General features: G+C 33.4%; 1 protein-coding gene across 43 annotated transcripts in view; it reads left to right on the top strand.

The window, feature by feature from the left end:
- The window catches only part of FIP1L1 (factor interacting with PAPOLA and CPSF1), a 64,956-nt gene that overhangs the window by 1,009 nt on the left and 41,594 nt on the right, over positions 1-22,353 (top strand). For 6 of the 43 annotated variants that reach the window (XM_072944084.1, XM_072944088.1, XM_006198129.4 and 3 more), the window contains exons 2-9: positions 762-801; positions 3,889-3,946; positions 5,070-5,173; positions 8,290-8,354; positions 8,904-9,011; positions 9,431-9,561; positions 9,852-9,920; positions 16,847-16,956. In XM_072944084.1, coding sequence (XP_072800185.1) covers positions 762-801; positions 3,889-3,946; positions 5,070-5,173; positions 8,290-8,354; positions 8,904-9,011; positions 9,431-9,561; positions 9,852-9,920; positions 16,847-16,956 — 685 coding nt within the window. Of the gene's footprint in view, positions 1-613; positions 659-761; positions 802-3,888; positions 3,947-5,069; positions 5,174-8,289; positions 8,355-8,900; positions 9,012-9,430; positions 9,562-9,851; positions 9,921-16,846; positions 16,957-22,353 lie in introns of all 43 variants that reach the window. The other 37 variants (XM_072944106.1, XM_072944080.1, XM_006198130.4 and 34 more) reach the window with 13 other exon arrangements.

Genomic DNA, 22,353 nt, shown 5'->3' with positions numbered 1-22,353 from the left:
AATAATTAATTAAAAGAGAGAGAAAGAAAAAGATGGAATACATTATGGCCCATAAAGAAAACCCCGAGTGTCTCCTGTATTAAGGTGAAGTTTTTATTTTTTAAGAGACTGCTCTTTAACCCACATCATAAAAGTACCTCATGTCCCTTACTTAGGCTTATAGTTTTCAGTATCTCATGTATACCTTTTTCATAAAATAATTTTACTGCCCTCTTGAAAGGGGTTTTTTGACATCTGGTTTTTAACTGCCATTAAGTCATAGTCCCCTCTGTATGGAAAGTTAATGTTTGTTCCTTGCCTGAAATGCATATTCTTGATTGTCTTTAGTATAGTACAAATGCACGTTTGGACGCCGTGCAGCTTCTTGGTGATGTGTCTTCGACAAACTGATTTTTGATAAACTTGTAAAATACATTTTCTTTGGTGGCAAGATTAGTAATACTCTGAAATGTAAATGTGTAGGGTTTCTTTTACAAAGATCTAGAAATTTTTAATACTTCTTAAGCTTTTTTTTAATAGAAGTAAAGTCTGATTTTTTAATTTATTTTTCATAAAAGACATATTTTGTTAAGTCATTCATTATAAGGTGATCTAACTTTGGATGTGCTTATAGGCCCATGGGACGTGCATGTGCACAGTGATTTGGCAAAGGACCTAGGTTAGTGCTTGTGATGATCACTTCAGATTTTCATAATACTGGTTTCTTTAAGAGTGGTTTGTTTGTTAATTTTATTTATTTATTTATGTATTTTTTTTGGTAGATGAAAATGAAGTTGAAAGGCCAGAAGAAGAAAATGCCAGGTTAGTGAAATTTCATGATGATTGTGTGGTACTTGTACAATGGCTCTATCGCCAAATTGTCAGAATTATTTCATTGTAGTCATTGGATTGATTACATTTTGACTGAAGTGTTGGGAGACATTTCATCCTTTAGAGTGTATTCTGTTTCAGGTCCAAATTTTATACCAAATCTGTTTATTTGGTAGTAGCCTAGGGAACAACAAGTTTTTGAAGTAAGGGTTTGAATATTTTTCACTATTAAATAACTTTGGACTCTTAAGTGAGCTCAATAGTGGAGTATACAGGATATAACTTAGACTATTAGGAAAAAACTTTTAACTTAAACTTTTTAAAAATAAGTAATTCTTTGGGTAACTACTTTTACAACTTCTTAAATATTTTTGATGGTGTAATGTACTTTGGTTATAATTTGAATGTTTTGTAGTTATTTAAAATTCAAAGTGGAAGTAATGAATTTGTTATAAGATTGATTGCCTCCGTTAGATTACTAGAGAAGTCTGAGTATAATTTACAGAGCACGTAGAGGGAGCCAGAAAGTTATTTTAAATTTCATAACAAGTCATGCATATAAGCACATAGATATGCTGACATTACACTGAGCAGATGCTTTAGTGTCTTATAATGGGGAAGGGGTTTTTACAAAAAGGGCTTTTAAGGAATATTTGCGTTTATAAAGAGAAGGAAATACCACTTCACAACAGCTGAGGTGGCTGTAGTCAGAAAGAGAGGTAGTAACAGGTGTTGAAGATAGGGAGAACTTGGTACCCTTATATACTGATGATAGGATTATAAAGTGGTGCAGCTACTGTGGAAAACAGTTTGATAGTTCCTCAAAAGGTTAAACATACAGCTACCATATGATCCAGGAATTCTAGTCCTAGATATATTCCTTAGAGAAATTAAAACATACATCACACAAACACTTTATGTGAATGTTCATAGCAGCATTATTCATAATAGCCAAAAATTGGAAATAACCCAAGGGTCTGTCAAATGATGAGTGGACATTTAGAAAAGTAGTGTATCCATACAGTGAAATACTGTTTGGCAGTTATAAAGAAATGAAGTACGATACATGGTAGAACATGGATGAATCTTGAAAACATTATACTAAGTGAAAGAAGCCAGTCATGAAGGACTCCATATTTTATTTCTAATTATATTAGATGTGCAGAATAGGTGAATACAGAAGGCAGTGATTGCCAGGACAGGAAAACGGAGAGCAACTACATATATATACTACATATATATATAAGGTTTCTTTTTGGGATGATGAAAATGTTCTGGAAATTAGATAGTTGTGAGAGTTGCACTGTTCTGTGAACATACTTAAAAACTTTTCAGTTGTACACTTCAAATGAGTGGATTGTATGGTATATGAATTATGTTACAAAACTTATTTTAAAAAAAGTGAATGGAGGGAAGAAGTGAGAAGTGAAGTAGAAATAACTTAGGGGTTGTTGAAATTAGAGTTTTCTTCCTCACTTAAAAATATCCCCTATATTGAAAGTTTTTTTTTTTTTAGCATTGCTGTATCATCTGAAATCTTGTCATTTAGTTTTGAAATGTATATATCCAACTCCTTATCTCAGTTAACCATAGAGTTGGGATTTGTATAGTTTATAGTTATGAAAGTAGTTAAATATTTTTTCATATCCTGTTTAAGCCCAAGAAATTAATTATAATAATAATACCCACATTTTTGTGAACTAACTTTTTTTCTATTTTGTTAATATTAGTTCTTGGCTATGATTCTGAAAGCTTATTTTCTGATTAAACATTCCTTAATTTTAATTCCTCAATATACAGCTTGATTAAATTGATTGGAGAGGAATCCTTCTACTTTCCCCATCACTGACAAAATTCCTTTATTTCCTTTATATTCCTTATTAACACTTTATTTGGAAAGAAATTATTTCATCCAAAGGAAAAGATGTACCCTTAAAATTTTATTTTTCTAGAAAAAGCCTATAATTTTGTGTTTCTAGCATTTTAATGGTAATACAGAATTAAAACTTTTAAAAGTCTATTAGGGGAGAGAGCTCTGCCAAACCTGTTTTCTAGTATCCAGTGTGGTACACACTGCATTGCCCTATTGAGCCAACTGCATACGATTACAGTTTTCCCCAGCTTCTTTGTGACTGGCCCATTATTAAAACTGTTCTTAACCATTGCATTGCAGTGTCTCTAATTGTCATGTTTTATTTATCCAACTTTTGGATGACATACTTCAGTTTTGTGGCATAAAAAGCAACTCAGCTTGTTCCTGAGAAATGTAGTGAAGAGTTATAGTTGCATGTAGGTTTCTTGGGTAAAGCAGTAGCGCAATGAAAATTTAAGAGAAAAGTTAGAATATACTGTAGTACTGTAATACTAGAAGTTGAATTTCATGGTTGATGGCCATATGCTTGCATCTCATGAGAATGAGAGTGATTATTGTTATAAAAAAATTTTGCTGCAACAGGGTGTTTGCCTGTTAAGTATTAACTGGCCTTAAAAAAGTGATTATAGTTTTAATGCATAGAAATTAGGTCTAGAGCTCCTAGTATCATGTTGAGAGGCAGCCTTATATGAAGATAAACAACAAAGAATATGTAGTCAGTAAGATTGATGAAATAGAAAACCAGGAAGAAGCATGTGTGTTAACTGAATACTGAGTTAATGTGGTAATACCACAAATCTGAGTTCCTTGAGCACCACTGAAAACGGGCAACTGTGTGTTACATAGCCTTTATCAGTTCCCAGCGTACCTGGATGTTCAGCAGTTTTAGGATAAGTAAAATTGATTAAGTGTGATGCATATTTTGAAAATGTAAAAAACCCAACACCCCACCATCAGATTGCACATTTGACATCATTAAATTGTGGAGGCAATTCCATTTTTCTTCGAGTGTTGAATATTCATGTTTTACGTAAGGCATTAAGAACAGCGGAGTGAGACAAGTAGTTTCTACCGTCTTTTTTTCTTATCGTCCAATGGAGACAGTAATTTCGGGAAACTGTATCAGACATAGCTTAAAAATGCTAGTATGCTATGTCTGTACTTCAGAAAAGTAATAGACGTGTACTTGTTTTTGTTGTTTCTAGTGCTAATCCTCCATCTGGAGTTGAAGATGAAACTGCTGAAAACGGCGTACCTAAACCGGTAACATAAGGCTTTGAGATCTGGTTACTTCTCTATTTAAAATCCTTATCTGTAGTTTCCCATTCGCTTAGAAAGAATACCAAAATTTAACGTGACTTTCAATATTTTGCATGATCTGCCCCCCTTTTATATTTCCTGTGTCATCTGGTGCCATCAAAAAAGCTTAACCATGAGAAGAAATAGTGGGAGGAGACTTCAGATGAAATAGAGTATGTGCAAAGGCTTGATATTTATTACTTTAACTTTCAAGGAACCAAGTGGTTGTAGATCAACTAGATAGATCACAGTGAACCTGGTTTTCAAAGCAAACACTGAATCTTGCAACTTAAGTTTGATTGTCACGTTTTTTAGCAATTTTCTTTTTTTATATATAAGTGACGTCTGACTTCATACTGTTAAAAGTGATGTTTTGGGTGTGAACAAATCATTGGTCCCCATGAGTATTTTAACAGTTTAGTCTTGTGAAAAGGAGGACATTGTTACTCTGCAAACTTGAACTTGCATACAAAAAATTGTTTAGCCTAGGTGATCTACTTTTTAAATTTACTATTATGTGACTAAGCATAGAACAGCCTTTTAGAGCCAAAAGAAAATCTTCATAAATGGCCCTACTTTTACTCAGAATCAAAGTATTCCCTCAGTCATTTGCATGCAGGACTTCTTTTACATGTAAATGAATGCCAGGAATAAGTGAGCTATTTCTTAACTATTTGGTACTTTTAGCCATGACACTGTGACTCTTTAAGTTAATTGTTTTCCTCTTACCTTCATGTTCTTTTTGCTAAGAATGCCTCAAATACTTTTTAAAAAATAATTTTATCTTCTAGATATTTTAGTACATTGCTTTAGATCTTTTTTTGCAAGAGAGTTATAAATAGCAGGGGGAAAATGAGGTGTTATTTACAAAAAGATGTTGACTGAAATAAGGTTTTACTTTACATTCCTATCCATTTTTATCATGTAAAACATCAAAATTGTAAATGAGTTGAAATAGCTAGCAGCACTGTAACTTTTTCCTCTAAAACTAGCTCAAAAAATGCAAACTGGTTACCTTTTCAGTTATTCATATTAAATGTTGAAATGGATTATTGAGTGTATTTTATGATTGTTTATATTGGTATAGAAAGTGACTGAGACTGAAGATGATAGTGATAGTGACAGTGATGATGATGAGGATGACGTTCATGTCACTATAGGAGACATTAAAACGGGAGCACCACAGTATGGGTAAGTTGTTTTTAAGTAACAACTGCGTGCTTAAATCAAAGGCAGTATGCCTCTGTCAATTAGTGGTTGATTCCATTGTTTTTACATTCTTCCATCTTACCATGATATGAAAGGACTTGTTAAAATTTCAACTAATGAGTCGCTGAGAGAGTAAGTAAAAGTTCTCATCACAAGTGAAAAACATTTGTAACTGTGTGGTAATGGGTGCTAACTAAACTTACGATAATCATTTTGCAATTTTTATATATATATATCAAATTATTGTTACACACCTAAAATTAGTACAGTGTTATATATCAGTTACATCTCATGATAAAAAGGGATTTCACCATGAAAATATTTTTTCCTAAAGATAAATTAAATGAAGTTACATGAAAGCAGCAGTTTCTTGATTCTTGAAATTGAAGTGTTTTTATAAGTGCATTGAGTACTCCAGATTCTTTAATTAAAATTAGAAGACCTTAAGTTGCTGTTTGCATGTATATTGTTCTTACAGTTTATTACTTACCCAAATCTGAGTTTAGGTTTTAAATTTTCTGTCCAATAAAAACAATAGTGAAAGTATTTCTTTTTGCTTTTCATGGTGTATTTTTCAGGTTGCTGATTATTCTGCAGGCTATTTAGGCCAATATGTTGTCTCAAGGTTTACAGTCAGTAAAGCTGGATCTAGTAAATGGACTGTCATTGACTCATTGAGCACATAAGAATTTTACAGAAAGATTGGAAGGGAATAAAGTACAGATTGTGACTTTTTTTATGGTGGTAGAATAAGAGTTGACACTTTATGCTTTTCAGATTGGATGTGTAATGTGGTACTTGTGCATTGGGCACATAAAATAAACTTTTGTTTAATTGCACTGTGGTTCATTAAACAGTCTTATCTGGAATGAATCAATATATACATATTTTTGAATATTTTATTTCTTCAGTAGATCCATTTTTTTCAAAAGTTATTTCAGGAAGCTTACAAGTAATTCAGTTGTTGTCATCATCAGTTTTGCATTATAATAATAACTGCTTATGTAATTTTAAGACTAGCAGCATTTTAGGGAGCAGGATTGAGAAGAGACTAAATTATTCGTGTTAGGATAACTCTTGATGTTTTCCTCATCCCCACTTAAAGTAAATAATTAGTGTTGACCTTATGACACTAGTAAACCTTTACGCTAATAGGCCTTTACCATCTGCATTATGCAGAAGGAATATTTTAATGTAATACTATAATAATCATTGCATATTTAGTAAATATTCTGTAAAATTATTTATATTTGCAAGTATAGAACAATTAAAGCAAATGGTGATTTTTTTTTTTTTATTAATGAGACCAAATTTTGGGTAGACTTGCATGCAAATATTAAATACACATGGACTCCTGTAGTACTTTATCTGAACTTTATTTCTTATAGCAGTTTCCAGTTTCATGATTTGAGGTTGTTTGCACATGTTTATCACCTTTAGACTCTAAATTCTTTGTGTAGAAACCATGGTTTATGAATTTTTCTATTCCTCACATTACTTTACGTATAGTATTTAGTAAATATTTACTAAATAGACTGCGTGTTAAAAGCACAGTTGTCTTTGAACATTTTTTCCTCAACATTTGATTATGAAAATTTTCAGACATTAAAAAAGTTGAAAGATGTGATGTAAACATCCTTTTACTCATGACTTAGCTTATATAATTTACATCTTGCTGTGTTTTCTTTATCGTATATATATGTCTCTGCCCACTCATTATAGCTTTTTTGTGTGTGTTTGTTTCTGTATACATTCAGAGTAAGTTAAAGATCTTCCTGAGGAGTGTAAAGCATATTTAACATTGATATCTCAGGATATATCCATTGAAAACTAAAAGCCAGGGAAAAAACAAAGTTGATGAATTTTTTGTGTGTGTGTATGCACAGCATTTTCAGAAACAAATTTAAAGAACAAATTATTTTTAAGTAGCAATGCTAAAGTGGTTTACTGTTGGCTGTTGGAAAGTAAAAATTAGCATTTTTTTAGATAATATACAAAGTTTTGTTACAGAGTTTATTTTATCTATAAGTAAGGTGTGAAGAAAAGGAAATCTTAGGACGGGAGTAATTTACCTTGTATAATGGAGTGGTTTCTCAGCTGTATCTTTGAAATTCATCCACTAATCTTCTCTACACACAATTAATATGAGGGCTTGGTGACTTTGAAAAAGAAAGATAATGTATTAAAAAGGCAGAATGGGGAAGGGAAAGTAGCTGGTTGGGAAGCAATGAAGTTCATTTAATGAACTGTAGTAAGCCTTTTATAAATACTGTTTTGATTTATTCTCTAACAGTGCCATAAAAGGATCATTTAGAAACAGATCTTGTCTTCAGTACTTTGACTCTCAAACAGCTAGGACTTTTTACATTATATGTAGATACGTTAAAGTGCTTTTGCTGTGCTGAATTTAGGTTGTTGAAATGTAAATATCATGAGGCAGGAACCGTATTTGTCCAGCGCCTCATTCTCTCTCCTTAGCTTAGAACTGTATGTGATGTGTTGTTGGTGCTCAAGCATTTATTATAGTCAATGAGATGATTAAACATTTCAAGTTGGTAATGGTAGTAATACTTGACAGTAAGAGTTTATTTATGGGCTACTTCATACTTTCTGCATGTATAGTAGTGGAGCTTTATACAATTATTGGAATATTTTATTGAATTTATCTTTTTTTTTTAAGCAGAATAACCTAGGTCTCATAAGTTTAATACATTGGAGACAAAGGATGGAAATTATTAGGTAGATCAAAGCAGTGAGTTTTCACAAGTCCAGTTGAGTGACTGGGAGGTGAGGAAATGAAAATAAGGCCTATAAGCTATTTTACCCTTCCCAGTCAAATTTCTGGGAAGTTTGTTATAGTGGGATATTGAGTTAGTAGTGGGTAGGTTATCAGACTTTTAAAAAATATTTGTTTTTATCTTTTATTTAGCAAGTGACAGACTTTTTAAATTAGTTTAAAATATTTTCTAAAATATTTGGGTTAGTGTTAGTCTATCCAGTTAATATGTGAGTGTATAATTTATTTGTACATGTTGACTGTATTGCTGTTTTTGTTTACTTTAAATGTCTCAGGATAATTTTTATTATTTTGCTTTTAGGAGTTATGGTACAGCACCTGTAAATCTTAACATCAAAACAGGAGGAAGAGTTTATGGAACCACAGGTAAAATTTATATTGTTGCATCAGTAGGAAAGTAAGGCATATATCTGAATAGGTCATGTGTGAATTGTAATAGATAGCTATGACAGCTTAATTAAAAAGAGCAGTTTTTGACCATATGTCGTAGAGTGGGCATACTTTTCTGTTAGGCTAGATAATAAATATTTTAGACTGTGTGGGCCACATTGGGTTCCTGTCATGTGTGTTTGTGTGTTTTTGTTTTGTTTGTTTGTTCTACAACCCTTTAAAAAGGTAAAAATCTTTCTTAGCTTATAGGCTTTACAAAAACAATGATTTAAAACATGGAAGATAACAACTTCTTGTTGGTATAGAAACTCACTATTATAAGTCAACAAGTCCCTAATCTCTCTATTCATTTTATCTTATAGCTACTCCATAAACTTTGACCTCACTTTTTATTTATGCTTTGTTCGGAATCTTTGCCATGTTTAGTGTTAGCAAGAGTAAAAAGATGTCAATGATTTCTGTTTGTGATATCTCTCAGCTTCTTACTATGTAGTTCCTTCACCATTCTGTAATTTTCTAAAGTAGGAACGAAAGTCAAAGGGGTAGATCTTGATGCACCTGGAAGCATTAATGGAGTTCCCCTTTTGGAGGTAGATTTGGATTCTTTTGAAGATAAACCATGGCGTAAACCTGGTAAGATTATTGTGGATCATGCCAGTTTCAAAAGACTTGTAATATATAAACAGTCATTAGAAAAGCTTTTTTCCAGCATCAGTTTAGCATATTATTTTTTAAATGTAATTCCCATTGCTTTAAGCACTTGATGAGTAATAATGACCTGTATTATAAAAGCTTATGGGTGGTCTAGCATTATATAAAAGTAGACTTTGCATATTGTTTTATTATGGTGCCATTTCTAAAGGAAATAATTTTGATCAAAAATTTTTATAGTCCTGTTGCTTTATGGTGGTAATTGGGAGAAATGGTAAAGTTAGAAGGGGTGATTAGACTGACAGAACTGTAAATTTATATTTCATAGTTTATTATGTTTTATATGCTGCATGAAAATAGAATTGAAATCTTTATACACTGAAAGTGTGTTTTAATTTTAGGTGCTGATCTTTCTGATTATTTTAATTATGGGTTTAATGAAGATACCTGGAAAGCGTACTGTGAAAAGCAAAAGAGGATACGAATGGGACTTGAAGTTATACCAGTTACCTCTACTACAAATAAAATTACGGTAATTAGTAAATATTCCAAAAAATCCCAGCCTTTTCTACTGTCCCAATTTTACTCCCTAAATAAATCAGTTTTTCCCTATAAAGGTGGTTAAATGCTATATGATAGTTTTAAAATTTCATTTTACCATGTTTGTTTTTTTCCCTTCCTTCCCTTTCAGAGTTTCATATTAATGATTATCTGATGTTTTTAGTTTCAAGTTGCAGACTAGCCACAGCTAGTTTGTCTTTATGTGGCCTGTCAATTAAACGTTATGTGGTATCTTAATGGGGAATATGTTATTTAACTTAGGCCGAAGACTGTACTATGGAAGTTACACCAGGTGCAGAGATCCAAGATGGCAGATTCAATCTTTTTAAGGTGAATTTTAGTAAATTATCCTTGGTTGCTCTCATTTTTTGTTCTTGAGTCTGCTCCCATACCACTACTCAAGGGACAAGATTAAAGTGGAAATAGCTACCTTTTTTCCAAACCTTCAGCTTCCTGGTGACTTACAAATTTGCTGATTGTTGTTTTATCTCCACTTTTGCAAGCATGTGAATTATAGTATATTATACTAACAAATGCCAAGTAAAACTATTCTTGCTATATGTTGTGATTTTATTTTGAGTCACAGTGTATGTTTGTTTGTAGGATATAAAAGTTGATGCCAACAGGCTAAGCATTCATTGTAGACCCTGCTATAATCTTTACCAGAACTGGAGAGTTGTTTTTCCTAATTTTCTGTTTAAAATTGGTAAGGTAGATGGTGTACTGCTTATTATCTGTATGACACTAAAATCATTGGTGTAATGTCTCTTGTAGTTGAAGGTATCTCAAGAATTGTAGGCATGCTTTGAGAGTTGCCAAGAAAGACTCAACAGATTTGGATAAAGCTATTGATTTTTTAAATTAATGTTTAAAAGGAGTAGATTTCATGAGGGCCTTGCAGGTTGGTTCTACTGCTTGGGTATCGAGTCTGACTTCTGATTTCTCCATTCCGTATGATCAGTTCAAAGAATAATAGTATATTTTCATACTTGCTTAGTACATGGCAACCTACAAACTTTTCTTAAATCCTGATTGTATGCTCTTCTTCCTTTACCTTAATTCTTAATTCTTGTATTGAATGACAATGGGATAAAGACTGGGAGTAACTTTTAGATTGGGTTATATACTCAGGGAGCTTTTATGGGCAGGAACTTTTCTGTGTCCCTTTGGGGCTACAGCCCTGTCCACCAAAATACTGCCTTATGCAATGCATGTGCTATATCCGCAGATGTAACCGCTCTGCTGGACACAGTTCTATATAGAGAACTTAATTTTAATTTACATCCTACTTGGGTAAGTATTTGGTTCTTGTTCTGCTATAAATATTTTGAAAATGTGTGATGATGTCTATCTTATTTTAAATAGTCATTAGGTTCTTTTTGGTGATAGGTACTTACTTGGGCATTCAATATATTGTTTTCACTACTGAAGTGAGTAGATAGAAAGTTACCTTGATGATGAAATTGTTTGCAGTGGTGCTTTTTATTTTCTTCTAACAAATATGAGAACTGCCTTTTTAAACTACCAGTTTCTCTATACTTTGTCTTTTTGAAGTAAACTTCTAAAACTAAAAAATAAAAAAATACTTCTATGGTTTGGTCTTTTGTTAAAGGTAGTCATTGTGAATGAGGTTTTCATATACATACAGTCTGTCGAAAAATTATTTTGAAGTTTCTTTTGGTTATGTGAGAGGTCTTTGTTCCATGCTGATTCATTTGCTTCTCAATGAATAAGGACTTGAATTTGATGGGTATAGTCTCATGGTTTTTTTTTTTTTTTTTTTGTCTTAATAATGTGCCTAGATATTACTTGTCTGTTGGAAATACTGATTTGGGAATAGGATGTGTACTTCAATGATGTGTATGGCTCACATTTTTTCTTTATGTATATTGTAGTCTGTAGGATATATTTTATTGATAGTACTCAAAATCTACAACTAATGGTATGGGGGGAGCTTGATTTACATTGAGTTTCAGAAATGTTTCTGTCACCTTAAATAAATTTAAGAATTATCCTTGTTCAGATTTCTGTGGGACGATTATTCTTTGAAAAAGTATTAGTTGTCCTTTACTATCCATTCTGTAACTATGGAGAATACCAGAAAAATTATAAAAATTTAATTGGTATCCCAAATATGCAGAGGTAAATTTCTTAGGTATTAAGTGCCAAAATGTGTATTTTAGACAAAAATGCTATAGAAATTGGAGAAATGAGAGTTGATTACTGTGGGATTAGAAATTATATTCGTGCTATGTATAGATTTTTTCTACTTTTTTTTTTTAAGTTTAAAGTGGGATACAATAGTAGGGAAGCATATGCTGTTTTAATCAGAACCTTGAGAGTGTGGAGAAGAGAGGAAAAAAAGTGGTACAGATTAAGGAAATGGCTTGGGCAGAGAAATTTGTTTTAATTGAGTAGAAGTAGATTAGAGGATTATTTAAGTATCACCCTTACTGGATCAGAGAGTTCTTTTTGGAGAAAAATAGAAGACATGGTTTTTTAGGGTATGGTTTAATATTAGAAAACTTAGAAACCAGAATGATGAGTTGGTGGAATTAGTTGGATCACTGCCTGTTAGTGATCAGGAGAGTGACTTATAAGTAACACTGTTCTGGTAGCAGTGTATGGTTTGTTTGGATGAAGTCCAAGCTCTTGTCCTCTTATCTACCATTTGAACTGTAATTACTAGGATTGATGAGAAAGAGATAGAAGGGGAGAAAAAAAAACTTGCCCAACTTTCTTGATGTATCTGAGCATCTTCAGTGTGCCCAGCACTGTGCTAGATGCTGTAGTAAAAACAGAGTCTTCTGTATTCACGGATCTCCTAATCTGAGTGATGTGTACATGTGAGCTAATAACCATAATGTATTGTGACAAGTGTTATATGGGTGTATTGACAAAATTCAGAGGGGAGAGTGGGTTATCCTACCTTGCAGAGTCCAGAAGGGTTTGACCAGGACGTGATAAGTGAAATATGTATGAGTTTTCATTAGCAGGAAAGAGAAGTATAGAACATTGTAGGCAGAGAGAGCAATGCGAACAAGAACAGATAGCATGAAAGAAGAGTTGGGGTGGATGAGAAATGGAGGAGAAAAGCCTGGAAATGGTAGAAATGGGGCCATGGTGAGAAAGACCTTAATCTTAAACTAGCCTGCAGGCATGTAGGCAGTAGGCAATAGAAAGCCATTTGAAAGTTCTTGGTAGGAGAATAGCATGAGCAAATCCAGTTTTTAGAAAAAGAACTAACACCAGGATTAACTATAGAATGTAAGGGGAAAACAGGGAATCAGAGACCAGATAGGGAGCTGCTGGAGTACTGTAGGTGTGGAATGAATAAGAACCCAGACTTATATTGGTGAATGGACAAAAGAACAGACTTAATAATTGTAAGTTATTTTCATATCTACTGTAAAGATATTTTTTCATCCTTAGTCAAGTGAGAGATAAGCTACCCATCAGCATCTTTATTTTTACTTTTTAGTAAGTACATTTTCAAACATACTAGCAAGTAGATAGAATAGTACAAATGAACCCCTATGTGTTTATTATAATGCCTCAGTGATTTATCGACATTTTAACATGATTTGGAGTGAGGGCAAAAGAAGAGTGACTAGTGAGAATGGGTGATGTGTATATAAGAAAAATTGACCACAACCTTCTCTGAAAGTGTTATGTCTATGTGTGCACACAGGCATAGATGATTTTTTTCCTTTGGATGTATGAGCTTTGTCACCAGTGTTGTGAATTTCGTAAGCCTATGTCTTGATGTGTTATTATCTGTTGTAGCAAGCATTCATTTGTACCTTCTTAATCTAAAAGTACATAGCCTTCATTTTGGAGATACTTCCTTCTATCATTTTTAAACTTTTTTCTCTGCGTTTTTTCTGTCTTTTTGGACCTCTTATTCAAAAATTGGACCTCCTTCTCCTGGTCCTTTAATTTTCTTAGATATTCTCTCATCCTGTATCTCTTTGCTTTCCATTATTTGGGCTGCTTCTTCAGCATTACAATGCTTCTCTTCACTTTTTAACTGTAGCATCCTATTCTTATTTATGCATACAATGATGCAATGTTATCTTCTCCCTCTTGTCTCTCAAAAGATCTTAATGATAGGGTGTTTGTTTGTGTTAGGTTTTCTTTTTGTGCATTATCTATTTTCTCCAAGTTGATTTTTTAAGTTTGTTATTTTTGGCTTCTGACTTTGACTGTTCTCAAATATTTGTTGATCCTTGGCCATTATTAACTCATGAGAGTATGGGCCACTGAAAAGATGGTTGGAAGCTCTGTGCTTGTGGGTAGAACTTGCTGATTGTAAGCTTTACTGTAGGGCTAAGCATTTTTCACAGTCCCTGATGTCATTATCTTTACATTGTTTTGCTTTTTGTTTCTTCCTTTTGTGATAATCTTGAGTTTTCAGAGAAGACAGTCTAGTATCCTGCCTAGAGGGTTTATATTTATATTGGCTGGCTGAAATGTACTGGCAGCTAGTGTTGTCAATTCCTGAATCTTTGGAGGTCTTGTGAAAATCAGTATATCTTTGCTTTCTCATTTGTGACTTAGGTTTCAGATTCTTTGGTTGGCTAAGTCAGTTACTATTTTTTTTTTAATCTGCTTTTAAAGTTCTGTACTTTGTTGCTTTCCCAATCTTTTTGTCCTTGTAGATTGAAACAAAATTGTAATGAATGATTTATGTGATTTTCTGCTTTTTCTTTTTTCATCTTAACATGTGATAAATGTTCTCCTAGGTTACTAAAGTTTTTTGATAAGTAACACTTTATAAATAGTTCATAATCCATTATTTGGGTGTTTCACAACAATTTCTTTTTAGATGTTTTGTAATGTTAAACTTTTGTAAATAATGCAATGAAGGGCAATTGAAAGGAAGTTTACAAAATAATTTAAATTTTGGCATAATTTGTGTAAATATTTAGTTTCTAAAGATTACAAACTTCAGTTAATTTTTCTTTGGATATGTAAGCTCTGACATGAATATGCTATTATGTTCTGATGAAACAGATTTTGAGTCTGTAATGCTGAGTGTAATATCAGAAGACAAACAAGGTGATAATAAAAATGCAAGTTGATTAGAAGGGTTGCTAAAATGGTGAAGATTTTCAGAAGTGTTTACTATAATAAGTATATTTTGAAGAAATTAATAAGAAAAGAAAATAAGTTAGAAAAACAAGCCATTTTTACATGTTTAAAAATATACCATGTCTTCCTGATACCTTTTCTCACTTTTTCACCTGTTGTAAATACTCTTTAATTTATGCTCTCTTTCCCTCACTTCTTAGTCCCTTCCACTTCTTTCCAACCTTTCTCCCTCCGCAGTTTTTAATTGAGCATTGACTATGTCAGGAAATGTCTTAGGTTTGGATGGAGAGGGGAGGTAAGCACTAAAGACATAGACTCAGTGGTCTTAGAGTTTATATGACTTAATGTGAAAGTTAAGTAGTGATTAGATAATCATGCCAAAAATTGTATAGTTATAAACTCCATGTCCTATGAAAGACTTTAAAGAAGTGACATTTAAGCTGAGTCCCAAAGCCAGTCAAATAGCAGATCTATTCGAGCACTTACTGCATGCCACGCAATGTTTTTAGTCACTTAGGATACAGGTTTGAACTGGATGCCATCTGTGTCTTCAGAGATTCTGTGTTGTAGTAGCAGCAGGCAGACAATAAACATAAAACAAATAACTTCAGATAGTGATACTCGTGAGAAATTCTGTGAAGAAAATACAAAATGATAATATGATAGAGATTGGGAATGGCCACTTCAAGGAGACATTTGAACAATACTTGAATGATTAGAAGGGGGAAGCCATGAGAGATCTTATAAAGCAGAGGGAACATCTAGTACAGAAGCCCTCATAAAGGAGAAACTTATGTGTTAAAAATAACAAGGAAAAAGGCCATTGTGACAAGGCATGTTCAAGATAAGTCAGGGAGGAATAGAGGAAAACAAAGTTGGGGAGGTAGGAAGGACCCATGCTGTGTAAATCCTTTCAGGCTATAAGTTTAGGTTTTATTCTTTTGGAATATCGGAAATTCTGGAAAGCTATAGGAGAATTTTGAGCAGGGAGAGACATTAGTTGATTTACATTTTTAATAAAATTGTACACAGGATAGATTTTAAAGAGTTAAGATCAAAGCAGAGAAACAAGTTAATTTAGCAGAACAGCTGAGATACGGTGGTAGATTTGACCTGGGTTTTAGGAGTAGAGATAATGATGAGTGATTGAATTTGGTATATATTGTCAAGGTGAAGTTGACATTGGATATTCATATGTATTGGATAATTGCTAGGTATTTTTGTTTTTTTCTTGAGCAACTCTGTAGATGATGGTGCCATTTACTTAACATGAGGAAGAATTTGGAGAGGATCAGATTGGGGAATAGTTGGGAAATCAGTAGCTTTGTTTTGGCCATGGTAAGTTTGAGATGCTTATTAGACATGTGAGAAGTTGAACATAAATTACTGGAGCTCAGGGGAACAGTTGAGACCTTAGTGTCAACTCTGAGTGTTCCTGACATCCCCAGGAAGAGCAGTGCATTTCTTCTTCTGTGTTCTAATAGCATCTTTTATCCCAGAGGTATTTTTTTTCATGGTATTTATTGTATTGCTGTGGTGGTTTGTGTGTCTGTCACAGTCTGGGATTTTGTTGTATTTCTCTCTGTGGTCTCAGTTTCTGGTGCATAATAGATATTTAATAAATGTTTGATGAATAAATCATGTTTATTTTCCCTGTTACCACTTTCTGTCAGTTTTACCTGTATGGAAGTGCAGGAGCAAATTATTAATATGCAAATCAATCTGAATAGAAAATAGTCAGAATGACTGAAATTGCCACTGGTCGTTTTCTTAGATGAGGGTAGTGAACATAGAAGGGGAAAATTCTTTAAGGTCTTTCTTAACTGTGAAACATAGAGTCTTAGCTAAGTACCTTGGACTTACTTAATGGTCATCTGAGAGAATTTATGAAAATCCTTACGAGTTGTAGTTTATTGGACTTTTAGGTGACATTAATGTAAAACTTTTGGCTTATTGGGAACATTTTGATCGCATAATCCATCTTTGGTGCCTTTCACCTAGTGCTATTCTAAAATAGGTTTAAATTTATTATATACACAGCAATGAAACATTCTTCATATTTCATTTCAAATCTGATGTTACAAATTTATTTTAACATCTTTATTGTATTTATGTTTGAGTGTTCTATTAAATTAAACAAGCTAATAACACTTTTTTTTAAGGTACAGCAGGGAAGAACGGGAAATTCGGAGAAGGAAACAGCACTTCCATCTACAAAAGCTGAGTTTACTTCTCCTCCTTCCTTGTTCAAGACTGGACTCCCACCAAGCAGGTTAGTGAGACATTGATGATTCTGTTTTTTTGAAAGCATTGATATCTATCTTGTATTAGTGCTGTATGAAGTATAAAAGCTTTGAATGATACACAGAAAAACTGGAACATTCTACTTGATTGTAGTACAAAATGAATTCTTTGTGAAAATTCATCTAAAAAACCTAGGTAAGCAAGAAATGAAACGTGGTATATAGTTACATGTATGTATAAAGAGACAAAAATCTCACATTCAGGAGTGGTGGTGACAACAATGGTCTTGCTGTTTTCTGTGCTTGTTGTTCTTACATAAAGAATTATTGAACTTGCCAAGTCTATGTCTACTGGCTCAATGATGTTTACTGATTTTAGTAAGAGAGATTGTAGAAATTTCAGCTGAAAGAATCTTTCAAATTGAAACCATTTTCTTTTCTTTGGTTTGTTGTGATAATATCTAACTTTTGAGTTCCACAAGGTACCAATTGTAAGGGGCAAATATGGTGGCAAATGTCCTTTTAACTTAAGCATGGCAAATGATTAGCCTGTTACCAGGAAAATGGTAAAGTATAAGCTAAGACTGGCGAAGTTTGATGTCAGCAGTTTAATCTTGGGTTAGATAAAATAACTTAAAACAGTTGTTTATCTGGGCCTAAAACATCAATAACGCAGCTGTTACTAGTTCTCAGCCAGATCATTTACTTTTTGTGTTACTTGCTTTAATTTATTTTATATAGTTTCCTGGTTTTGATATTGTGATAACTGTATACTATGTGAATTCAGAAAGAGAACATGTAGTCTAGTCTTAAGATCAAGATTCTTGAAACTTTCAGCCAAAATTAAATATCATAAAGCCATCTCAGATTTTGACTGTCTCTTAACAATTAGTAGTCATGGACATTCCAAATTAGGTTTTTTAAACTAAATGCAACCTTATAAAACGTTTGACTGAAAAGTTACTGATAGCTGAGGAATACTGATTCTTTTAATATGTAATATTCTTTTTTTTTTTTGTATTTTAAAAGAGATCAACTTTCATTCATTGAGTATGGTGTTTTATACTGTAGAGTGGTGTTAAGAGCTTGGATTCTAGATCTAGACTTCTGGGGTTCAGATTCTGGCTCTGTTACTTACTGGCTGTGTGTCCTTGGGCACATCCTCTAATTTTATTCTTTCATTTCTTAATCTATGTAATAATAATACTACATAATAAATACCCTCACAGGGTAGTTATGTATATAAGTGGATTAATTTATGTAAGGTGTGTACAACAGTGGTACATACATAATAAATATTCTATACGTGTTTCTATAATTAAACTAATTGAACTTTTAAAAATCAATAGCGGTTTTTCTATATTTTGCCTGGCCATTCCCATCCCCCCTTTTTTGAAAATTTGGGTCAGATTATGTAGGGCATTGTGCCATTATAAGGGTTTTGGCTTTTTATATAAGTGAAATATGTGGGGAGTCACCGTCAGATTTGGAGCAGGGGAATGAAATAATCTGACTTAGGTTTTTAAAGTCAGCAGTTTTTAACTGCTTTATTAAGTTCAGACTACAGAAGGATTAAGGGCAGTACTTGGGAGACCAGTTAGGAGACTAACAATTATCTAGACGAGAGATGGTTAACTTGGACCAAGGTGGCAGTGGTGCAGATGGTAAGATGCGGTCAGAAACTGGATACGTTCCAGAAGTAGTAAAAGACTACAGAAGGAATGATTTTTTGGAGGGAGAAGACCAAGGGTTCAGTTTAGGACATAATAAAATTGAGATGCCTATTAGACATACAAGTGGAAAATTTGTGTGGGAAGTAGATACATGAATCTGGAGTAGAGGGGAAAGGTATGGACTGGAGGTACAAATTTGGGAGTGTTCAGTGTTTTAAATAGTATTTACATGAATCTATGAAACTGAGACTGTAAAAGTAGTAAGTATTATTAGAGAAATGGTAAGAGGACAGAGCCTTGGGACATTTAATTGCAGGTCAGAAAAATAAGAATAAACTGATAAGAGGATGGATACTAGTAGAGAAGAATGACTAGTGAAGTAGGAAGAAAACTCTGTATATATCTTGAAAAGGATATGTTTCAAAGTAGGAAATATATTTAAACCATTAAGTAATATTGATTGGCCAAGAAGAAGAGGACTGAGAATGAATTTTGGATTTTAAAATGCATAAGGGTCATTCATGATTCTGACCAGGATCATTTTCAGTGGTATAAGGTGAAGATGTACAGATTTTTTTGAAATGGATTCAAGAGAGAATAGGAGGAAAGGAGAGGAATTAAAATGAGACAATTAGAATGAGGAATTTGAATGAACAAAGGGAGGTTTTTTGTTTTTTCTTTTTTCTTTTGAGGGAGCAGAGAAATGGGACAGTATCTGGTGGAAAATATGAGGTCAGGAAGAGAGTTTTTTCCAGAATGAAAAATATATATATAATAGCATGTTTGTATCCTTATGAGAATAAGTTACTAAGGGGGAAAATTGGTGATGCAAAAGTGAGAAGGGACAATTGTTAAGAGCATTGTCCTTAAGAAGATCAGAGGGGGTGGGAAGTATAAGGAGAGGATTTAGCCCTAAGGAGGAGCATGGACAATTCACCCTTTGTAACAGGGGGGACAGCAGGATAATGAGAAGGAGGGTGGATACATAACGGTGATGGGAACAACTGAAAGGTCTCTTTCTGATTGCTTCAATTTTTCCCAGGAGCGTAGGATGCAGGCCTGTCTGGTGAAAGGGAGAATAGTGGAAGGGGGTTTTGAATGTTTGAGAGGAGAGGAGATGGTCTGAAATAGTTATTTAGAGGTGTGTGAATAAACTAGGGAAAAGGAGCAGGATGGCTAGGCAGTTACCTGGAGGGAAATCTGGGGTCAAGAGAGAGCTTTTATATATGCTGATTTTTATATGCTGATGGGAATAGAGTGAGCAGAGTGAAAAATTGACACAAAGAGACTACATTTCCAGCTTTTCTTGACATTAATGGCCATAGGTTGAAAATGAGACAAGTCAGTGTGTTTAGGTGTGTTTCTCTTGCCCTTGTCAAGTAGTCATGTGTTCTTGAAGAGAAGCTAGAGCTGGATTTAACAGGTTGAAGTTACACCAGGCAGATATGACAAAGGGTTAGAGGGGCAAGGAAGGTGAGAGTGTACTTGAGGGAGTGATTATAATGATGGATCATGGATCTAAGGAGAGCTAAGGCCAGATGGGTAAAGAGTGATGGGAGGACACTGGTGGATAAGGACAGTAAAAAGGAGATAAATGATAGAAAAATTAGCAGATTCATCACTACTAGTAAAAAGAATGGATAATTACCACCACAGCTTCTTGGAACAGACCCAGCGTATTAGTACTGCCACTTTTGGGTATAGAGAACAGTACTCATTGTTCATTAGAAAAGTTTGTCTTCTGGATTCATCTTCATTTGATCAAAAGGATGCTTTTTGGTCATTGTGAAGTATTGCCTAATAAATATTTGTGTCTTACTGTTTATAAAGTATTTTTGTTTTATTCTTTATACTTAAGGAAATTAGAGTGGTATCTTTCAAAGTAAAATTTTATTGACTTTACGGAGAAGATAGTAATGTCCTTTAAGGCATAATAGCTGACTGCACAGCAAGTATTTAGTGATAATGAGGTATACTACTGACCTAATCACTGTATTTCTATTGTTTAAATCTTAGATTTCCTTACTAATATATATAAGGCTGTAGGCTGTTTGCACAGAACTTTTTTTTTTTTTGGTAGTTCTTTGTATACTATCAGTAGGAATGCTAGGTTTCTAACTTTCTGTACTACCCAGCAAATTGGTATACCTAAGTAAAAATGTTAATATCTAATATAACAATGTTTTGCTTAATCTTTGAAGGTTTTCATATCGATCAATAAGCAGAATATTACCTTACTCCCAGAAGCCCCGGTTGTGCCCCCTTCATTTATTGTTTCCATCTTTTAATGTTGTATTTTGAGAAAGATTGAAACTTAAAAAAATTGCAAGAAAAGTATAAAAGAAGTCTAAATACTGTTCACCCAGATTTCACCAGTTATTAACTTTTTGCCATATTTGCTTTATAAAAGTTCTCAAAAATATTTCTTTCCCTGAACCATTTGAATGCTAGTTGTAGGCATTGTACCTTCTTACCCCTAAATACTATGGCATATATTTCCTAAGAAAAGGACATTCTGTTCCATTGGAAACAAATATCAAAGTCACAACATCTAATGAATCAGTACTTTAATATACACGCCATAAATTTTGCAGATTACTTCAGTAATATCTTTTATGACAGTTCTTTTCTTTCATTTTGGATTCCGTCTAGGATTATTCATTACAATTAACTTTTATTTCCTTGTACTTCTTTGATTGGGACAGCTTCTCAAACATTCTTTGGATTTGTTGACATTGAATTTTGAAGAGTATGATCCAGTCATTTTGTAAATCATCCCTCAATCTGGGTTTGCCTGGTGTTTCTGAACTATTAGAGTCAGATTTTGCTTTGGGGGCAGGAATACTGTATAAGTAATACTGTGTTCTTCTCAGTGAAACAGCCTGTAGGTACATGATGTCAGTTTGTTCCATTATTAGTGGTGATAACTTTAACTTAGTTGTGGTGGTGTTCTTCAGGCTTCTGCAAAGTTACTGTATAAATAAGTAATCTGTAAGGAGACTGCATAAATATCCTGTCTGTTTGAACTTTCCAAGAATTTTTATGTCCATTGATGTCTTTTGCTTTAATCAGTTATTACTATAATGACTACAAAATAGTCATTGTCTAACTCTTATTCCTCTTATGTTTATTAGTCGGCATTCTCTTTTAAAAATGGGCTTTTTCACCTCTCTCACTTACTTCTTATTAGACTAATTTTTATTTTTTGTGTGAGAGAGAGTGTACATGGCTTATAAATATGTCTTATTTGTATATGTGGTATATATGTGGTTATAATTCATATTGGTGCTCAAATTGTCCAGAGTTGGTCTTTGGAAACATCTTCTGACTGGCTCCTGTGATCTTTTGACATGTCCCCATCATTTTTTTTTTTTTGAGGATTTCTTTATTTTCTGGCATTACTAGATATTTTAGTCTTATCTTGTACTTTTTGCTGCCCCTTCCCTAGAAGCTGCCATTTCTTGAAGGGACCCTGAGGCCTTTTAGTGGGAAATGGTAATTAGTAACTATGATCTTGGCTCTAGTTATGCTCATTGTTATTGGGGTGTCACTATTTCTAGGCCTTTTCAGCACCCAGAGCTAGGGAAAAAAGCAATTTCAGTATGAAACTGCCATATGTATATTCTTTTTATAAAATTTTAATCATGCAGTCATGTTTCTTTTACTTCCAGTATGATACCACAGGTTCTTCTTGTCTTTTCCTATTCCATATTGCATCTTCCTTTTCCCAAGTGGGAACCGAGTTCCCAAGTT

This window comes from Vicugna pacos, chromosome 2 (assembly GCF_048564905.1).
Source record: "Vicugna pacos chromosome 2, VicPac4, whole genome shotgun sequence".
NCBI classification, from domain to species: Eukaryota; Metazoa; Chordata; class Mammalia; order Artiodactyla; family Camelidae; genus Vicugna; species Vicugna pacos.
The sequence above is the reverse complement of the archived record's forward strand: the minus strand, read 5'-3'. Positions and strand labels throughout refer to the sequence as shown.